General features: G+C 49.1%; 1 protein-coding gene across 1 annotated transcript; it reads left to right on the forward strand.

Annotated features, from left to right (window-relative positions):
• Positions 1-1,726: 1,726 nt before the first annotated feature.
• On the forward strand, positions 1,727-17,586 carry RFC2 (replication factor C subunit 2; the record flags this gene model as incomplete). The annotated part of the gene is made up of 11 exons (XM_084249189.1): positions 1,727-1,833; positions 4,544-4,613; positions 6,201-6,242; positions 6,535-6,641; positions 8,255-8,356; positions 9,633-9,733; positions 12,604-12,761; positions 12,935-13,000; positions 14,256-14,336; positions 15,039-15,152; positions 17,333-17,586. The coding sequence occupies 11 exons, from the start codon at positions 1,727-1,729 to the stop codon at positions 17,441-17,443; spliced, it is 1,059 nt and encodes a 352-aa protein (XP_084105315.1). The 3' UTR covers positions 17,444-17,586.
• Between the last annotated feature and the right edge of the window lie 758 nt (positions 17,587-18,344).

Below are 18,344 nucleotides of genomic sequence, written 5' to 3' on the forward strand. Positions count from 1 at the left end.
CTCTCACACAAACCCCCACCTCTGACTTATACCCCAGTTCTTGTATGCATAAATAAATACATCTCTTTAAAAAAAAAAAGAATATCCAGGCCTCCCTGGTGGCGCAGGGGGTTGAGCACCACACTATGAAGCAGTCCGCAGCCTCTGCAGCACAAGTTCGATCACCGGCCGGCCAGAGAGCAACCCACATGGCGAGGCAGACCGCTCCTGTCTCGCCCACTACTCCCCTCAGCAGTGTGTTTCAGTCAGTCTGCCTGTTCTGCTCCCCACTCTGTCTCTGGTGGATCCTCTTACCCCTCCCCCCACGCATCACTGGCCTGTACCCCAGCTCTTGTATGCATAAATAAATAAAGCTTTAAAAAAAAAATCTTTCAAAAAAAAAAATCCACTCAGGCCTAGTGCTGAGTAAAAGCATGGTAAATGACAGCCATTGCTCATTATTTTTATTCATTATTCTATGCATCAGGGCTATGGAATGACTAGTTCAACAATCAGAAAACCAACAGAACGCTCAAAGCATTTGTGAACATAACTCTTCCTCTGGGATGAAATTGAGTCACAATCTACAGAGGGATTGCAAAACAGGGGTAATTCTTATTTTGTAGCAATGTGAGAATCCCCTGGTATAGACGTCGGAAGCCACAGCGCAGGAGCCCGCCCAATGGGAGCTGGGGTTTGGCATCAGGCCATTCTCAGCAATCGGGAAAACGGTTCGGGAAGGTCCCCTGCTGCCCAAGAGCGCCCTGGACATCAGCCCTCGTGGGTGTCCACCACCGGGTCCTGTATTTGGGCGGCCACGCCCACAGATCGTGCTCCTCCCAGGTGCTCCTTCGCCACCTGATCAGCCCCGGACCCCAGAGCGTGGCTGTTCCCGACCAGCCATGAGTAAAAAGCCTCCCACTCCAATCACACAAATACAAAAACCACCGGGGTGGGGCCTCCTTGGTGGCACAAGGGGTTAAGACGCAACCTATGAAGCTATCCGCAGCCACTGCAGCACGAGTTCAATCCCGGCCAGGGAGCTACCCACATGGCACAGCAGACCTCTCCTGACTTGCCCGCTGCTCCCCTCAGCAGTGTGTTTCAGTCAGTCTGCATGTTCTGCTCCCCGCTCTGTCTCTGGTGAATCCTCTCACCCCCCACATTTCTGGCCTGCACCCCAGTTCTTGTATGCATAAACCTTTTTTTAAAAAAGATTTATTTATTTATTTATACAAGCACTGGGTACAGTCAGAAGCGCGGGAGGGTGAGAGAATTCACCAGAGCCAGAGCGGGGAGCAGAGCAGGCAGAGGGACCGAAGCACACTGCTGAGGGGAGCAGCGGGCGGAAGGAGAGGTCTGCGCGCCATGTGGGACCCTCCTCCGGTAGCCGGGGAGCAGCCGGGGATCGAACCAGCGCTGTAGAGGCTGCAGGCAGCTTCGCAAGCCAGCGCTCAACCGCTGCGCCACCGGGGAGGCCCATAAACTTTTAAAGAAAAAAGAAATAAAGAAAACCACCGGGCGTCCCTTCCTGGAGCGAACTGCCAGCTCGGAAGGGGAGCGACCCCGGCTAGCGCCTCTCCTCACTGCCGGCCGAGGCCCGGCCTCCCGGGTACCCTCGCCCCGGCGCCCGCGCCCGCCAGGCCGCACTTCCGCGCAGGCGCAGAGAGCGGCGGGCGCGGCTTCCGCCCGGCCGGCGTCCCGGGGCGGGGCGGGGCCTGCGGCGGCGGGAAGAGGCGGCGGGAGGATGGAGGCGCCGGAGGGCGGCGGTGGCGCAGACGATCGCGGGGCTCAAGACCCTGCCGCTGCCCCCAGCAAGGGGCCCGGCAGCGCCGGCCACTACGAGCTGCCGTGGTGAGCCCCGGGCCCTAAGTCAAGCGTGCTCTGGGCCTGCGGGGGGGCGCGGGCCTGGCCCCGGGGCACCCCGGGGGAGCAGGAGGCCCGGTGGTGTCGGGGGTACTATTTGGAGAAAGCGAGGTTCACGCGGGCCGCTGGGGTCGAGGAGCGGGTCCGATCTTTGGAAGCGGGGTCTCGATCAGAACAATGTTGAGTATGGATTCTAGCAGCTCTGGGTTTCCACGGCGCTGACGGGTCTCTTGGCGGGAAGCATCGGACACAGGTTTGGCGCTGGGGGTATGTGCAGAAGGAGCTGCATCCTTCTGTTGACTGCTCTTTAAATAGAGCATTCTGGGGGCCTCCTTGGTGGCGCAGGGGGTGAAGCACCGCACTGTGAAGCAATCCGCAACCTCTGTAGCACGAGTTCGATCCCTTGCCCACCCAGTGAGCTACCCACACGGCGCAGCAGACCTCTCCTGACTCGCCCGCTGCTCCCCTCAGCAGTGTATTTCAGTCAGTCTGCCTGTTCTGTTCCCCACTCTGTCTCTGGTGAATCCTCTCACCGCCCTCCCCCCACCTCTGGCCTGTACCCCAGCTCTTGTATGCATAAATAAATGAATCTTAAAAAAAAAAAATAGAGCATCCTGGGTATCTGGGACGAGTAGTACATGCCACTAGCACGGTGTGGTGCAGACGGTCTGCTGAGGTCCTGTTCCCTGCGCGCACTTCTCAGAACTGCACAGCTCCCAGTGCTCTGTGTGTTCCCTGCCCTCCTGCCCATCCTGTCTCTGGAGCACACACCTAGATGGAGGGCAGTGTAGCTCGTTGGACTATGCAGCTGGGCCAGCCACTGGCCACAGGAGGCTGGTAAGCGCTGGAAATCGGGCAGGTCCGAATTGAGATGGACTCTAAGTGTTTAATATACACTGAATTTTGAGGATTTAGTTTTGAAGTCTCATGATTAATTTTTATATTGTTACATGTTGAAAATAATATTTTGGCTATACTGAGTTCAATAAAGTATATTAGTAAAATTCACCTGTTTTCTTTTTGACTTTTAAAAAATATTTTTAGTTAATTTTTTAATTTTTTTATATCATTGTTCATTTTCTTTTTAACTTTTTAAATGTGGCTACCCGAAAGTTTAAAATTACATTTGTGACTTGCATTATATTTTTTTTCTGCATGACACTGGATGCTTAGGAAATAAACATATATGTGTATGTGTATATATATTTATGTGTATATATAGTATGTTTGGTGGTGACAGGTGCTATGGAGAAAAAGAAAGTGGGGAAAATAGCTTTGGATAAAATTAAACTGAGGAGCAAGGACCTGAATTCAGGGAGTAAACCTTGTGATTTCAGCTTTTGGTGGCGGCGGGGGGGTGGGGGGGGCAGCTGTGCAAAGACCCCAAAGGAGGAGCATGTTCACCTCAGTGAAAGCAGTAACTTGCAAAATTTCAGCTCCTGAATATCCCAGGTGGTGATGCTGCCTCTCCTCTGGGCTTTCACGGAGCTTAATTTATTCAACCACGTTAGCACTTGTTAGGATTTGCTGGGCCTTTTCTCCCCAGGAGTGGGAAAGCCCATTAGAGGAAGAACCATGTCTTGCTCATCTCTGTTCCTTCTCTCTTCCTCCCCTTGAGATCACTAACTCCTGACACAGTGCTGGTCACCTGGAAGGGGCTGAGTGTGAAGAATAAATGCGTGGGCACAAGCATGTTCTATCTGCTTGTCTTGGAAGAGAGCTGGCTATTTTCTATAATACATGACAAGCTGCTTTGTGTGCCGCTGCTTCTGGAGCAGAACTGGAACCTGCAGAGGGTGTAAGCTGCAAGTAAATCAGGGAGTACAGTAAAGAGCAGGGGAAGTGCTGACGGTCAAATCACTGCCACTTCTGTTCTCTGAGCTGGAGAAAGTAATTTTCTCCTATAGCTTGCTTATTAATTTTTTTAAGATTTATTTATTTATGCATACAAGAACTGGGGTGTAAGTCAGAGGTGGGGTAGAAGCCAGAGAGGATTCACCAGAGAGAGTGGGGAGCAGAACGGGCAGATTGACCAAATACACTGCTGAGGGGAGCAGCGGGCGAGACAGGCGAGGTCTGCTGCGCCATGTGGGTCAGCTCCCTGGCTGGCCAGGATTCGAACTCGTGTTGCAGTGACTGGCAGTAGCTTGATAGTGCTGTCTTCAACCCCTGCACCACCAGGGAGGCCCTTGCTTGTTAGTTTAAAAAAGAGACATCATCGGCCTGGGCTGGCCACTAGCCTGTCTGCTCCACACAGCCCAATCCGATCACAGTGGTGTCTGTCTAGCTGCTCCTGCTGTATGCTTGGCACAAGTCTGCAGAGACTGGCAGGTGAGGGATGAGAGGGGGGCTCAGTTGAACCTGTGTCAGATCAGTCAATGTCCCTGTGTCAAGTGCTGGGCCTCTAGTGCTAGACAGACTGTTGTGGCACAGTGAGTGTCACTTTGCTCCAGATAGTCTGCTCTGTCCCTTCTCCAGCAACAATAGGTGTTTTTCTGCTGTGATGGGCGTGAAGCTCATAGTGTACAATTCTCATGCATTTGACTTTGCAAATGGTACTTGGGCATCTCTTTACGCTTAAAACCTGCAGCCCTTTGTTTTTATTAAGTGTGTGTCATCTGGTATGCCATAAGAATTGCCTGCTAGGGTAATGTCAAAATAGCCATTTCAACATTTTTATGCATTTTCGTTAAAACAGGGTTGAAAAATATCGGCCAGTAAAGTTGAATGAAATTGTTGGGAATGAAGACACTGTGAGCAGACTGGAGGTAAATGATTTTTTTTTTTTTTTTTTAAGATTTGTTTATTTATGTATACTAGAGCTGGGGTACAGGCCAGAGCAGTGGGGGAGCGGGCGGAGAGGATTCACCAGAGAGAAAGTGGGGAGCAGAACAGGTGAATCTACTGAAATACACTGCTGAGGGGAGCAGCGGGTGAGACAGGAGAGGTCCGCTGCGCCATGTGGGTTGCTCCCTGGCCGGGGATCGAACTCGTGCTGCAGAGCTGCTGCAGCGCTGCTGCAGCATAGGTTGCTTCCTAACCCCTTGAAGCACCACCAGGGAGGCCCGGTGATTTTTTTAAAAGATCATCTTATGTCACATTACTGTGACTTGGACAAGCTCGAGGCATTTGGAGAGGGTAACAGTTGAGTGAGGGGAGGCAAGTCATGAATCCAGAAAAATCGGGGAATGGGAAGATAATCAGTTTGGAGGTGACTAGAGCTGTAGCAGAAAACTGCAGGTGTTTGAAGGGCAGGTTTATTGGAAAGGGGTTGTCAGACTTGTTCTGTTTTCTAGAGCTAGGATGGCAAATTGAGGTCAAGGTAGGTTAATAATGTCTTAGGCTCTGCAAACCATGTAAGGTCTTTGTCAAATGTTCTTTATTTAAACAATCGTTTAAAAATATAAAATCCCTTCTTAGGGGCCTCTGCCAAAGTCAACAGGCAACATGGTTAGCATCTGCTCGAGGAGGTACTGGGTGTTGTGGGAGCCCATGGGCAGAGTTTAGGATGTGGGGGAGGCATTAACCTGCTCAAGTGGCTTCATTTCCAAGTGGAAGAAGTGATACCAAAGCTAAGGGAGTGGGAGGCAGCCAGAACTGGGGCTCGGGGTAGAGAGGGAAGGCAGCAGGAGGAGTACATGCCAAGGCCCAGAGGTGAGAGCACTTGGCTTCTTCTAGGGGGAAATGCCATCTGACTGGATACATAGTCGTGGTTTCCAGAATTAATATGAACTGCCTGGGGAGATTGTGAAAATGCTGATTCTGACTTAGTGGGTCTTGAGCAGTGTGTGTTTGTGGCAGATGAGATGGGGAGGGCGTGGGGAGCCCTTTTCAAGAGATTGGGCGTTCTGATGAGGATGTCAGCCAGTTAAAGATGTTTTAATAGATGTGTATTTTAGAAAAGATGTCGTGATTGTAGTATGGGAAATGCATTGGTGTGGGGCATGATTAGGGGCAAGGAGACTAGTTAATGGCCCGTTGAAAGGAAACCAGGTAAGAGATAATGGGCAAAGAATAGGTACTGGGGGCTGGAGAGAAATAAATGGATTCTGGAGAAAATGGAGAAAGAATGACCAAGCTTTGTCATTGTGTGGGGGAGGGACAAAGCCCAGTCCAGGGTGACCTGCTGCAGGCTTGATGGCTTTGGCTATCCATGAAAGGGGAGATATGGCTGAGGCCCCAGGTCTGTGGGGGGAGATGACAAATTCAGTTTTGAATGTGCTGAGGTGGGAGCTTTGCCTGGCATCATGTGGACTGATTTGTAGCCTTGTTTATTTTTATAGACTTAAGTGGGGGAGAGACTCATTCCTCAGGTTGGCAGATAAACCAGTTTTAATGAACATTTCTCCCTTCAGGTTTTTGCCAGAGAAGGAAATGTGCCCAATATTATCATTGCTGTAAGTACTCAGCCCTGGCCCTCTCAGCTGTCTTGGGGTGTCATTTTCACCCCTCTCTTAAGTGGTCTTGTGCACTGCCGTGCTTCTCCTTGGAGAGGCCCGCTACCAGCAGGGCCCTGGCACAGGGAAACTTCCCTCAAGTGGGTTGGAGGCCTGTGGGTTGGCTGCTAAATGGTGCGGTATGTGCTGTGGGTGGGTCAGGGGCTAGAGAGGAAGGTGAGTGTAAAACAGTGGTGAACAGGAATCAATTCATTCTGTTGGCTTGGAGCACTCACTAGAACTCTCTTCCTAGGGCCCCCCAGGAACCGGCAAAACAACCAGCATCCTGTGTTTGGCACGAGCCCTGCTGGGCCCAGCACTGAAGGACGCTGTGTTGGAGCTCAACGCCTCAAATGACAGGTGTGTTTGGAGTTAGGGCCAAAAGGCAGCCAGTGTTTTACAATTTAAATTGTCAGAGAAACAGCCTTTTCCAAGTTCTCTGTTGTACTTGGAGCTTGCCTTGCTGGCTTTCTTTTCTTTGCTTTTGCTTTTTCTTTTTTTTTTATAGATTTATTTTATTTTTGCATCCAAGAACTGGGGTACAGGCCAGAGGTGAGGATGTGAGAGGATTCACCAGAGACAGAGTGGGGAGCAGAACAGGCACTGACTGAAATACACTGCTGAGGGAAGCAGCTGGCAAGACAGGAAAGGTCTGCTACACCATGTGGGTAGCTCCCTGGCCAGGGATCAAACTCAGGCCATAGAGGTGACTGGGCTGAGACTTAACGCCTAGGCCGCCAGGGAGGCCCAGTCTCCATTTCTTTATCATGCTTCCTTCCAATAACCTTTGTAGATACAGTTACCTTCAGCTTTTAGTTACTACAAACTGTCCTGTAATTGTTGCTGTTCAGCTCTCATAAAAGATGAAATAATACTGATTGGCACATGACCTTTTAGCACAAGAGGATTGGTCCAGGGACTCGTCCCAAGGTATTGGGGAATGAAGGCCTCCCTTTTGAGTGACCAGATGAAGATGTATTTAGTTTTCATCTTTCGAAACATGTTGCTCACTCCCAGGTTCTTAGGTTTGAGAAAATCCATCTAGGATGTTGGCGGTTGAGGACTTGCCGTGTGAGTGTTGTCTGATTCACCTGATGATTGGGAAATGTCTTCCTCTGTCAGTTTCCTTTGCCATTGTAAGTGGAAAATGAAAAATTCTGAATTTTCAACTGTGATCAATGAAAGGTCTAAAAAATAAAAACCTAAATAAAGCATGAGCAATAGTAGCAGGTTTCCTTCTATTATATCAGCCTAGGCAATTCCATCATTCTTTCACTTTCTTATTTTAGTCTTTTTTAGCATAGTTGGTAGTAATTTTTTTTAAAGATTTATTTTATTTATACAAGAGCCAGGGTACAGGCCAGAGTCGTGGGAGGGTGAGAGGATTCACCAGAGATAGAGTGGGGAACAGAACAGGCAGACGGACTGAAGACACTGCTGAGGGGAGCAGCGGGCGAGACAGGAGAGGTCTGCCGCACCATGTGGGAATCTCCCTGGTCGGCCAGGAATCAAACCAGCGTTGCAGAGGCTTCGGACAGCTTCACAGCGCTGCGCTTAACCCACCATGCTACTGGGGAGGCCCAGTTGGTAATAATTGATGAGTAACGGTGGAATAATTACTGGGATGCTGCTGCTGCTTTTTAGTTTCAAGATATAGGAAGAATAAGATCACTATGACCCCCAAATTATCTTGGATTATAAAAGGGCCCAGTGGACCCACATGGTAATTACAAGAAAAAAATTAATTTCATTCTATCCCCAAAAAGTCAGTGAATATTTCCTTCGTTCTTTGAAAGACCTACAAGAAAAAAATGGAAGTCACGAACAATGTCAGTCCTTTCACATAGTTAGAATTGCCCGAAAAGAACCTTAAATATTAAAACTGGGTCCACAGTGGTGTACTGAAGGTCACATGTCCCTGTGAAGTTACCGGGATTTGTCTCAGAAGGTGACAGGATGGTTTTCTGTTTCAGGGGCATTGATGTTGTGCGGAATAAAATCAAAATGTTTGCCCAGCAGAAAGTCACCCTCCCCAAAGGGCGCCACAAGATCATCATCTTGGACGAAGCGGACAGGTAGAGCTTTCCCCTTGGTCTCTAAATCTCCTATTGGGCTTTATAAGATCAGGAGCAGATGGTCTTGCCTTTGCACTTCTGTGGTAGATTTGCTTATTACACCTCAAAAAGCAGGTCAACAGTGGCATGAAATTTACGGTTACGAGGTGACTTACAAACATCTATCTGAGACGGTCAGGTAATGTTTTTGTGCCAGCATCACTTACATGAATAATTGAGATGATTTTTTTTTTATTATGGTGAAATACATAAAGCATAAATCTGACCATTTAAACTATTTTAAAGTCTACAGTACAGTGGCATTTAGTGCTTCCCAGTGTTGTTCAACCAATACCAGTTTAAATGAGGAATTGTAAATGACATTCAAAAAAATAACCGTAACACCTGTATTTGAGGAGAATTTAGAAAATATTGTTACCACCTTGCCTGATTTTTCTGCACTGCATTTTTACAGAATTGAGATCATAATATGTATAATTTTTGTGTCCTGGTTTTTCCTTTTAATGTATGTTTTATTTTTTACTTTTTGTTTTTAAAAAGCCAGATTTCATTTTTTTAATTTATGTTTTATATTATTACAATTCTTGTTGTGAACATCGTTTTTAATTTCTGAATCATATTCCATAGTATGGATACACCTTAACTATTTTACTGTAACGTTATAGCATCTCCTTGTAAGCATTTTCAAGATGCCAGGTCCTCTGCTAAACTCTTTACGCGTTATTTTCTTATTTGTCATAACAACCATCTGAGGTAGGGAATATCATTATGTCCTTAGAGGTGGTGATTCCGAGCCTCGCACCTAAGGCCTAAGAACTCTTGACTCGGCCCCTGCTCTGGCACATAGAGGCAACCCCAGGAACATCCACTTGGGGGCCCTGGCCAGAGGCTGCACATGCTTAGTCAGGATTCCCAGGGGCTTAGGAAAGTCAGCAGCTGATGTTATGACTCTTCCCTTGAATTTTTTAATCATGTATCATGAAGGAGTTGCAGGGAGGATCAACTCCTATAAATGTGATGGCTGCCACTGTAGATGATGGCTCTGTAAATTCCACCTAAGGATTGCTTCTGGGTGCTTTAGGAACCAAATCCTAAAGCAGTGCCTGAGAGTGGCTTACGGATTTTGGCATTAGTGGGTGACATGCTTGTTTCTATGATCCCGGTCCAGGAACAGTGGACATGGCCTGTGAGCTGGGTTATCATTGATAGGTAGGGTTTTGTGTCCAGTGGGTCCTGGGTCCTCGTTGCAAACTGCCCCTTGTGTTTTTCTTCTCAGCATGACTGATGGAGCCCAGCAAGCCTTGAGGAGAACCATGGAAATCTACTCCAAAACAACTCGCTTTGCTCTTGCTTGTAACGCTTCAGATAAAATCATAGGTGAGGACTGCAGTGGGGTCCACGTGGTGCTCACGTTGGCTATCTTAGGAACTCTGCCAACTGTGAGCCAAGCACTATGTGTGATATATATAATCAAGTTTTCCCTTTAATCTTATATAATTCTATGTGGAGGTATTGCTGGTTCCATATTGAAGATGAGCAAACTGGAGCTCAGAGAGGTTGAGTAGTTTGCCCAAAGTCACACAGCAAGTGGAAGTACTGGGCAGACATGCTCTTGCATTTGGCTGATGCACTGGGCTTTGTTTGTTAATACCTGCAGCTGCCTCACTTATGACACCTTACCTGCTCTCTGTGTTTGTCTTTCCAGCCCTTCCCTCTCTCCCAGCAGCCTATCTGCCTCCTCACTGCTTTAAGCCTGCCAGCTAGTGAGGGTCTCCACAGTCTCAGCTTCCTGCTGGCTTCACATCCTTCCCTGTTTGATACAGAAGGTGACACAGACCTGACCCCCTTCTCCACTCAGCCTGTCATGCACATTTGCAGACAAGCAGGTCACTAACCGTGATGCCCCTATGGGGTCATGGATTCTAGTCTCCATGGGGCTCTCAATTTTGCCAGGAGTCTTTTATGACCTTGTGCCTTTCCAAGAGTTGTCATTATTTGCTCATTAATTCATCTGACAGACATCTACTCTGTTCTTAATGGGTGTTCTGTGCCGGTGCTGAAGGCACAGAGTTTAATGAGAAACACGCTCTACCTTCTAGCCCCCCACGGTGTGATGGAGGACACCATGATGAAAGTTCTTGACTGATGGATGCGTATGTGGTTTGTCACCATTGCCAGCTGGGGGACAAATCTGAAGGCAATAGACTCCTCCTCCCCCTGCAATTATACTTTGAATAGGCCCATGCATTAATGAGTCTATTCAGTGATTTGAACCTGCAGTTGGTGGAAAAAGCTCTGATCCTCCCTTTTTATGAAAGTAACTCTTCTGTACAAAGAGCATGCTGGTCATTTTTAATTTCTAAAACCCCATTACAAACATGTAAATGAAGTCTGAAGAAATTGACCTTTTGGTCTGGGACTAGGAAGTGGTTTACAATTAGATAGCGGCAGAGTTGCCCTTTAAAACTCTGAGTCACATGGGCCTCCCCTGGTGGCTCAGCGGTTGAGCACTGGGCTGCGAAGCTGCCCGCAGCCTCTGCAGCGCCGGTTGGATCCCCGGCCTCGCTGCGAGGGCCCCACATGGCGCGCAGACCTCTCCTGCCGCCCGCTGCTCCCCTCAGCAGTGTACTTGGTCAGTCTGCCTGTTCTGTTCCCCGCTCTGGCTGTGGTGAATTCTCTCACCCTCCTGTGTTTCTGACTGTAGCCAGTGCTTGTATAAAATAAATAAATAAATCTTTAAAAATAAAATAAAATAAAACTCTGAGTCACAGAGCCTCACTTTGGCTCCTACAGTCAAACCAGTTAAGAGAGCTGTGTTTGCCCAGAGGAAGACCATGCTGTCTAATTCTGACTTGTATTTAAAATCTGCAGATTGGGCCTCCCCGGTGGCACAGTGGTTGAGCGCTGGGTTACAAAGCTGCCCGCAGCCTCTGCAGCGCCGGTTCGATTCCCGGCTGCTCCCCGGCCACCGGAGGAGGGTCCCGCATGGCGCGCAGACCTCTCCTGCCGCCCGCTGCTCCCCTCAGCAGTGTACTTGGGTCCTTCTGCCTGCTCTGCTCCCTGCTCTGGCTCTGGTGAATTCTCTCACCCTCCCGCGCTTCTGCCTGTACCCAGTGCATGTATAAACAAAACAAACGAACAAATAAACAAATAAATAAATAAAACATGCCTCTATAAAAAAAAAAAAAAGGCAAATTGTTTAAAAAATAAATAAATAAATAAATAAAATAAAATCTGCAGATTAAGCTTTTGGCACTTTTTAAAAGAGAAAAATCTCTTAAAGGACACTTTCATCACATAACAGCTTTTATATGTGTACTACAATTTCTAATGGATCATTTTCTTGTCTGTACGTAAATATATAAATAAGATTAGTTGTGAAACATCTTGATTTCGGGTAAGTTGAAATGAACTAACCCTTCGGAGAGCCGCTCCTTGAAGTCTCATCCATTTGACAAATACTGAGCACATTTAGGTACAAAGCATGTGCTGAGTGCAAGGTTAGCAGTGGAAGCTACAAATCTGACTTGCCCCCAGAGCGCACACACAGATAGGAGATGAGACCCCCAGCCAGCAGACCCTGAGTCATCCTAAGTCCTCCTTTTTGCTCATCACTGCAGCTGACTCGTGAAGATGTGACTTGTCAGGAAGAGGTGAAAGATCAAAACATTTTGAGGAAGGCCAGTGTGGCAGCAGAACAGGATAGATCAGCAGAGACCTTGGGGCTTGGAGGTGATGGAGCAGCTACTGTGATAGTCTGCACAGATAGTCTACACAGGAGGGCTTCCAGAATTCTGCTTTTGCCCAGTGGCTCTCAGCCCTCGATGTGCATCACATCACCTGGTAGCTTTAAAGAAACCATGCAGGGCTCCTGTTTCACCTCAGACCAGTTGGTTGGTGACCTGCCCAGAGGCCATGAGGCCCAGCTTGCAGTGATTCTGGAGCTGGGTCGGCATGGACTGCCGGAGGGATAGGGAATGCAGAGATTCCCCACCCTGGAGGATCTTTCCCCCTTCTGGAAGCTCTAACTAGCCAAGGTCATCCTGAGCAATGCAACTGAGGCCTCTGTCATTATTGGTTGCTATTTTGGAATTTAGTCCCAATTACCAAGTCACTGTGAGCCCCTGCTGGGCAGGTGTGATGGCACGTCTGGACCCAGTAGATGATGCAGCTGCTTTCTAGTATCTAAAGAACTTCAGGGTCCCACATCCTCTGCCAAGGGGCTCACCCTCTCCATGTCTGTCCAGAGCCCATTCAGTCCCGGTGTGCTGTCCTCCGCTACACAAAGCTGACTGATGCCCAGATCCTCGCCCGGCTCTTGAATGTCATCGAGCAGGAGAAGGTGCCCCATACCGACGACGGCCTGGAGGCCATCATCTTCACTGCCCAGGGAGACATGAGGCAGGTGTGTATGCGCACCCCCTGGAATAGGGTCGGGGCTGTTGCGGAGACAAGGCTCACCAAGTGGGAGTGTGGCCCCAGCAGAGAGCAGCCTGCCAGGAGGGTGTGGCCTGGACTCTGAGGTGGGGAAGAGAAAGATTTTGAAATCACCCTTGATATGTTTTCGTTCCTCAACAGGCTTTGAACAACTTGCAGTCTACTTTCTCAGGGTTCGGCTTTATTAACAGTGAGAACGTGTTCAAGGTATGACAAAAGCATGTTCATCTGCTGGCCAGTGGAGTGGCGGTGGGCTATGCTGGAGGGAAGGGACCAATGTAGCTATGGTGCTGGAGCCGCCTCTTCTGGGGGTAGGCTGCTGGAGGGAGGGGTGGGCACTTTGGTGCCACGCACTGAGAATCAGAGGGCCTTGGGAATTCCAGCAGTATGTGGGCACTTGCAAGTGCCAGTGCTGTTCCCTGCAGCCTGTGCGCCTCACAGAGTCCCTACACACAGGTTCTTGTCCTCATTTTGTGGGCCCTCCTGAGGTTCTCCCAGAGCACCTGCCCTGCTCCCCACTCTCCTGCCTGGAGGGGGAGCAGTGCTCTGCACAAACAAACTGGGGAGAAGCTTCTTACTCATGCGCATCAGCTCAGCCCAGGATTTTTCTTTCAAAAACTATCCACCACTTCCTCACGTCCTTACAACTCAGCGTCACAGTGCTGTCTGAAGACCAACTCCCCCTTTACTGGGGCTGCACATACGTCTAGTCTGTAGTTCTCCCACCAAGCTGTGAGTAAAGCTGGGTTGAAATCCTCTATCTGGACCTGGGCAATAAATGTATTTTCAAGGACACTCAGGAAAAGTCACCTACATTGATAGTCAAGGTCATGTTGCTTCCCAAAGTGAGTTTGAGGACTCTGCAAACCATGACTCTGAGGGAAGGTAGTTGAACTAGGGAGAGAAGCCCACGGGTCTTGAGGGGTCAGAGGTTTTCAGTTAGAAGATTTTAGAGTTGACACTGCCCTAGAGGGCAGAATCCATGGTCAGTGGAGGGGGTTGTTGGGTGGCTGGTGTTAGGCCCCAGGAGGCTGAGCCACCACCCAACAGGCTCTCTGGGCTGTTGTGCTAGGACTGTGGAACCAGCCCAGGGAAAGCCAGCTCCCGATCTGGGTGGAAGGTTTGCCCTAAGGCCCTCCCAGATCTTACGTGGGCTCTGAGTCGTTCTGGGCAGGTGCCCCTCCCATGATCTGAGACAGGGGGCTCCCGCGCCTGAACTCTCTTGTGGGTGACAGATCTGTCACCATGATGCCAGAACCCTTCCTCACCGCAGCAGCTTGCCACCATACTCTTCTGGTTGGTGACTTCGTTGGTCACAAGAGGGGCATCCCCAGGCCTGGTTCCATCTGCTGGAAAATTCAACAAGAAAAGCCAGTTGAGAAGCTGGTGCAGAGGTTGGTGGTGAGAAGCTGCTTCTCCCACAGGCCCCCAGCCCTGACAGCCTCTTGTTCCCTTGGGCCAGGTCTGCGACGAGCCCCACCCCTTGCTGGTGAAGGAGATGATCCAGCACTGTGTGAGCGCCAACATCGACGAAGCTTACAAGGTCTGCCTCCTCCCTGCCTGGTGGGGGGCACCCTTTGATTCTTGTGCAGGGCAGAAAGCACGTCCCATCCCATGCGAAGGACTCTGCGTGCTCTCCGAGTCCTTAAAATGGTGCTAGGAGTTAGGGACACCCTGTGGATGAGACATCTGATTCAGAGAGGCTGAGTTCCTTCCTCTAAGTGTCCAGGTGTAGAAGCAGCAGGCCTGGGAAGAAGAAGCTGTGGTGAAACTGAAACCTCAGAGGCAGTGGTTGGGGTGCTTGTGCGTCACTCTCTGGTGGAAACTAGGTCCTTCATCTTCCCCCTTACAGCACAAATAAAGGTTTACATTTCACCCAAATTAATGATAAAAGTAGCAGACTTGGCATTCAGAATCACATCTTCCTACTATAGTATTTTCCACAAGAGGAATTTGTACCTGTAAGCCCTGTGGGAAGCCCGTCAACTCCTGTGTTACAGTGAAGCCATTGGTCTCTGTTGAGGCAAGACTGCCCACCCCCTCCTTCTGAGCAGCTTGCGGGTGGGATTTCTGGAATCAGCAGAGATGGTAGCCTGGCCTGGAGCCTGGTGCTGTGAGCAGCCCGACAGCTCCACAGTGTCCAGCTGATTCTCAGAGTCTCGGGGGTGCTCCCTCAGGGTGACAGACCCAAGACTGGTGTGGAGTTAGCACCCTGATCCCTTACAGCCTCTCTGCCTTCGTCTAGATTCTCGCTCACCTGTGGCATCTGGGCTATTCGCCAGAAGACATCATTGGCAACATTTTCCGAGTGTGTAAAACCTTCCAAATGGCCGAATACTTGAAACTGGAGTTTATTAAGGTCAGTGAGGCTAGCAGTGCCCCCCTCCAAGATGTGGGCCACTCTGGGGTCTCATCTTACTCCCAGGCCTAGCACCTGGAGGATGCTCAGCAGGTGTCCCCAGGTGCCAGAGGGCCAGGGAGATTGATTGGCCTGGGGCTGGAGTTTGTTCTCTGTTCTCCCCATTACTGCTCATCAGTGCCCTGCGTGTTCCTTAGGATGACTGTCTTCGTCAGAGATTTGTTCATTCAGTTGTTTATTTTTAAGGTCAGATTAATTGAAGTATAATTTACATATAAAATTCAGCCTTAGGGCTTCCCTGGTGGCGCAGGGGTTAAAGTCAGTGCTATCAAGCTATGAGCAGCCTCTGCAGCACAAGTTCCTTCCCTGGCCAGGGAGCAGACCCGCATGGCGCAGCAGACCTCTCCTTACTCGCCCACTGCTCCCCTCAGCAGTGTATTTCAGTCAATCCACCTGCTTTGCTCCCCACTCTGTCTCTGATGAATCCTCCCACCCCCCCTACACCTCTGCCTATACCCCAGTTCTTGTGTGCATTATTAAATAAATCTTTCTAAAAAAATTCAGCCTTACACCTTAAGTGTAAACAGAGCCACAACCAAGATAATAAGCAGTGTACACACGCATTTTTTATGTTCCCCTCTGTAGTCAACTCCTCCCATAGCACCCGAAAACCACAGTTTTCTGTTTAGAGACAGAATTTTACAGGTCGTAAAAATGGAATCATGTAGAACACAGCCTTTTGTATCTGGCCGTTTTCACTTAGCTTAACAAGCTCTTTGGATTTGCTCATGATGTTGTAGCCTAACCAGAAACAAAGGGTCATTCCTTTTTAATGCCCAGGAGCGCCTTGTTCACCTGTTGAAAGACCTTTGGGCTTCCAGGCGTGGGTGACTGAGTACGGCCCCTGTAAACACTTGTGGACATGAGCTAGTGTGAACATGAACACAAATTTTCATTTCTTTCCAGTCAGTTCCTAGGAATGAGATTTCTGGGTTGAATAGTGAGTGTATGTTTAACTTTATAAGAAATAGCCCAACTGCTTCCAGGTAGTGTGATTTCTAACAGCAAATTGTGAGCCTCTTATGGGACCTGTATCCTGGCCAGCACTGGAAAGAGCATTGTTTTTTGGTTTTTTTTTTTAGATTTATTTATTTATTTATTCAAGCACTGGGTACAGTCAGAAGCGTGGGAGGGTAAGAGAATTCACCAGAGCAGGGAGCAGAACAGTCAGACTGACGAAGCACACTGCTGAGGGGAGCAGTGGGTGGCAGGAGAGGTCTGCCACCATGTGGGACCCTCGCCCGGTGGCCGGGGATGGAACCGGCGCTGCAGAGGCTGCGGGCAGCTTCACAACCCAGCGCTCAACCGCTACGCCTCTGGGGAGGCTCGGAAAGAGCATTGGTTTTTAAAGTCACTACCAGCTGCATCTGGGCACAACTCCGACCTGTCTTTCTCTGCTGACCACGACAGCCAGCGCTTTCCCCTGGCCTGTTTGCCCTCATGATCTGTGACTTATCTGTTCTATCTGCTCTTTTTTTTTTTTTTGTTACTGTTGTCTTACTACTGCAATTTAAGAATTCCTTCTGTTTTCCAGATTCAAGCCCTTAATTGGATATGAATTTTATAGATATTTTAGTATTTTCTCCAAGCCTGGCTTTTTTTTTTTTTTTAAGATTTATTTTATTTATTTTACGCATACAAGAGCTAGGGTGTAGGCCAGAGGTGTGGGGTCTGGGGATGAGAGGATTCACCAGAGACAGAGAGGGGAGAAGAACAGGCAAATCTACTGAAATACACTGCTGAGGGGAGCAGCGGGTGAGACAGAAGAGGTTTGCTGAGCCATGTGGGTTAGCTCCCTGGACGGGGGTTGAACTCGTGCCGCAGTGGCTGCCAATAGCTTCATAGTGCTGACATTTAACCCCTTGCCCCACCAGGGAGGCTCCCAAGCCTGGCTTTTAAAAAAAAAAAAAAAAAAAAAAACACTATCTTTCAAAGAAACATCAACATCCTTTTAGGAAATAAACTAAACTATAATTGAAACACAATCTGTTACATTGTAGAGTTCATTCCCCAACCGGAGTTTGAGTTCATTGCATTGATTTTGGGGCAAAACCATCCAGATTTTAAAAATAACTCCTCCCTCACTTATTAACCAGATTTAAATTTGACTTGTTTTTCAGGAAATTGGATACACTCATATGAAAGTAGCAGAAGGTGTGAGCTCTCTCCTGCAGATGGCTGGGCTGCTGGCCAGGCTGTGTCAGAAGACCATGGCCCCGGTGGCCAGCTAGAGCAGGAAACTTCTGATTTGGTTACGAACTTCCTGAATCCTGAGTGACAGGAGTCAGGCTTCTGATGTGGGCATAATGCTGCCTCCTGCTGGAACTCGCTTCCATCCAGATACCCCAGCCCTCCACGTTGCGCTGGCATACCTCTGCCGACCCAGGAACACCTGCTTTCGGCCTGAGTCACTGATGTGGTGACAGGGTGGAAGGGCCCCAGGGCAACTCTAAGCAGGGCACCCTGTGTGTTGGCATTTTAGCTAATAAAACTATTGAATTTTGTCAGCCATGAGGTAGCAAGGTAAGGCCACGAGGAAAACCACCTTCCTTCCTGTCTGTACCTTGGCATCCTACCGGTAGGAAAGGTGATTTAATGATGGACTGGACAAGCTGATTGTACTTTTTCAGGAAGCCTGGAGGATAGTTCTAGGACTGAGGGGAAGCCTGCTATTAATTACTATTAATTAGCCTCAGAACAGCCCTGGGCTTTGAGCCCTTTGCAAAAGGACCTACGCACAGCACCAAGGAGGGTGTGCAGCCTGGCACAACGGGCTTCCCGCCTGGCCGCCTTTCTGCACAGCTGTACATGTTCATTGCTTTAGGATTCCCCAGTGAGTGTCATGCTAATGTGTAGGGTTGCTTCTTTTTTTCTTTTGCAAGGTACTGTTTTTCCACTTCTTTATGAAAAATGTCAGTTGTGGGCCTCCCTGGTGGTGCAAGGGGTTGAGATGCAACCTGTGAAGCTATTGCAGCACGAGTTCAATTCCCGGCCAGGGAGCCACCCACATGGCGCAGCAGGCCTCTCCTGACTCACCCGCTGCTCCCCTCAGCAGTGGATTTCAGTCAATCTAACTTCTGTTCCCCACTCTGTCTCTGGTGAATCCTCTTGCCCCCCACATCTCAGGCCTGT

Source organism: Talpa europaea, assembly GCF_964194135.1.
Source record: "Talpa europaea genome assembly, chromosome: 12".
Lineage (NCBI taxonomy): Eukaryota > Metazoa > Chordata > Mammalia > Eulipotyphla > Talpidae > Talpa > Talpa europaea.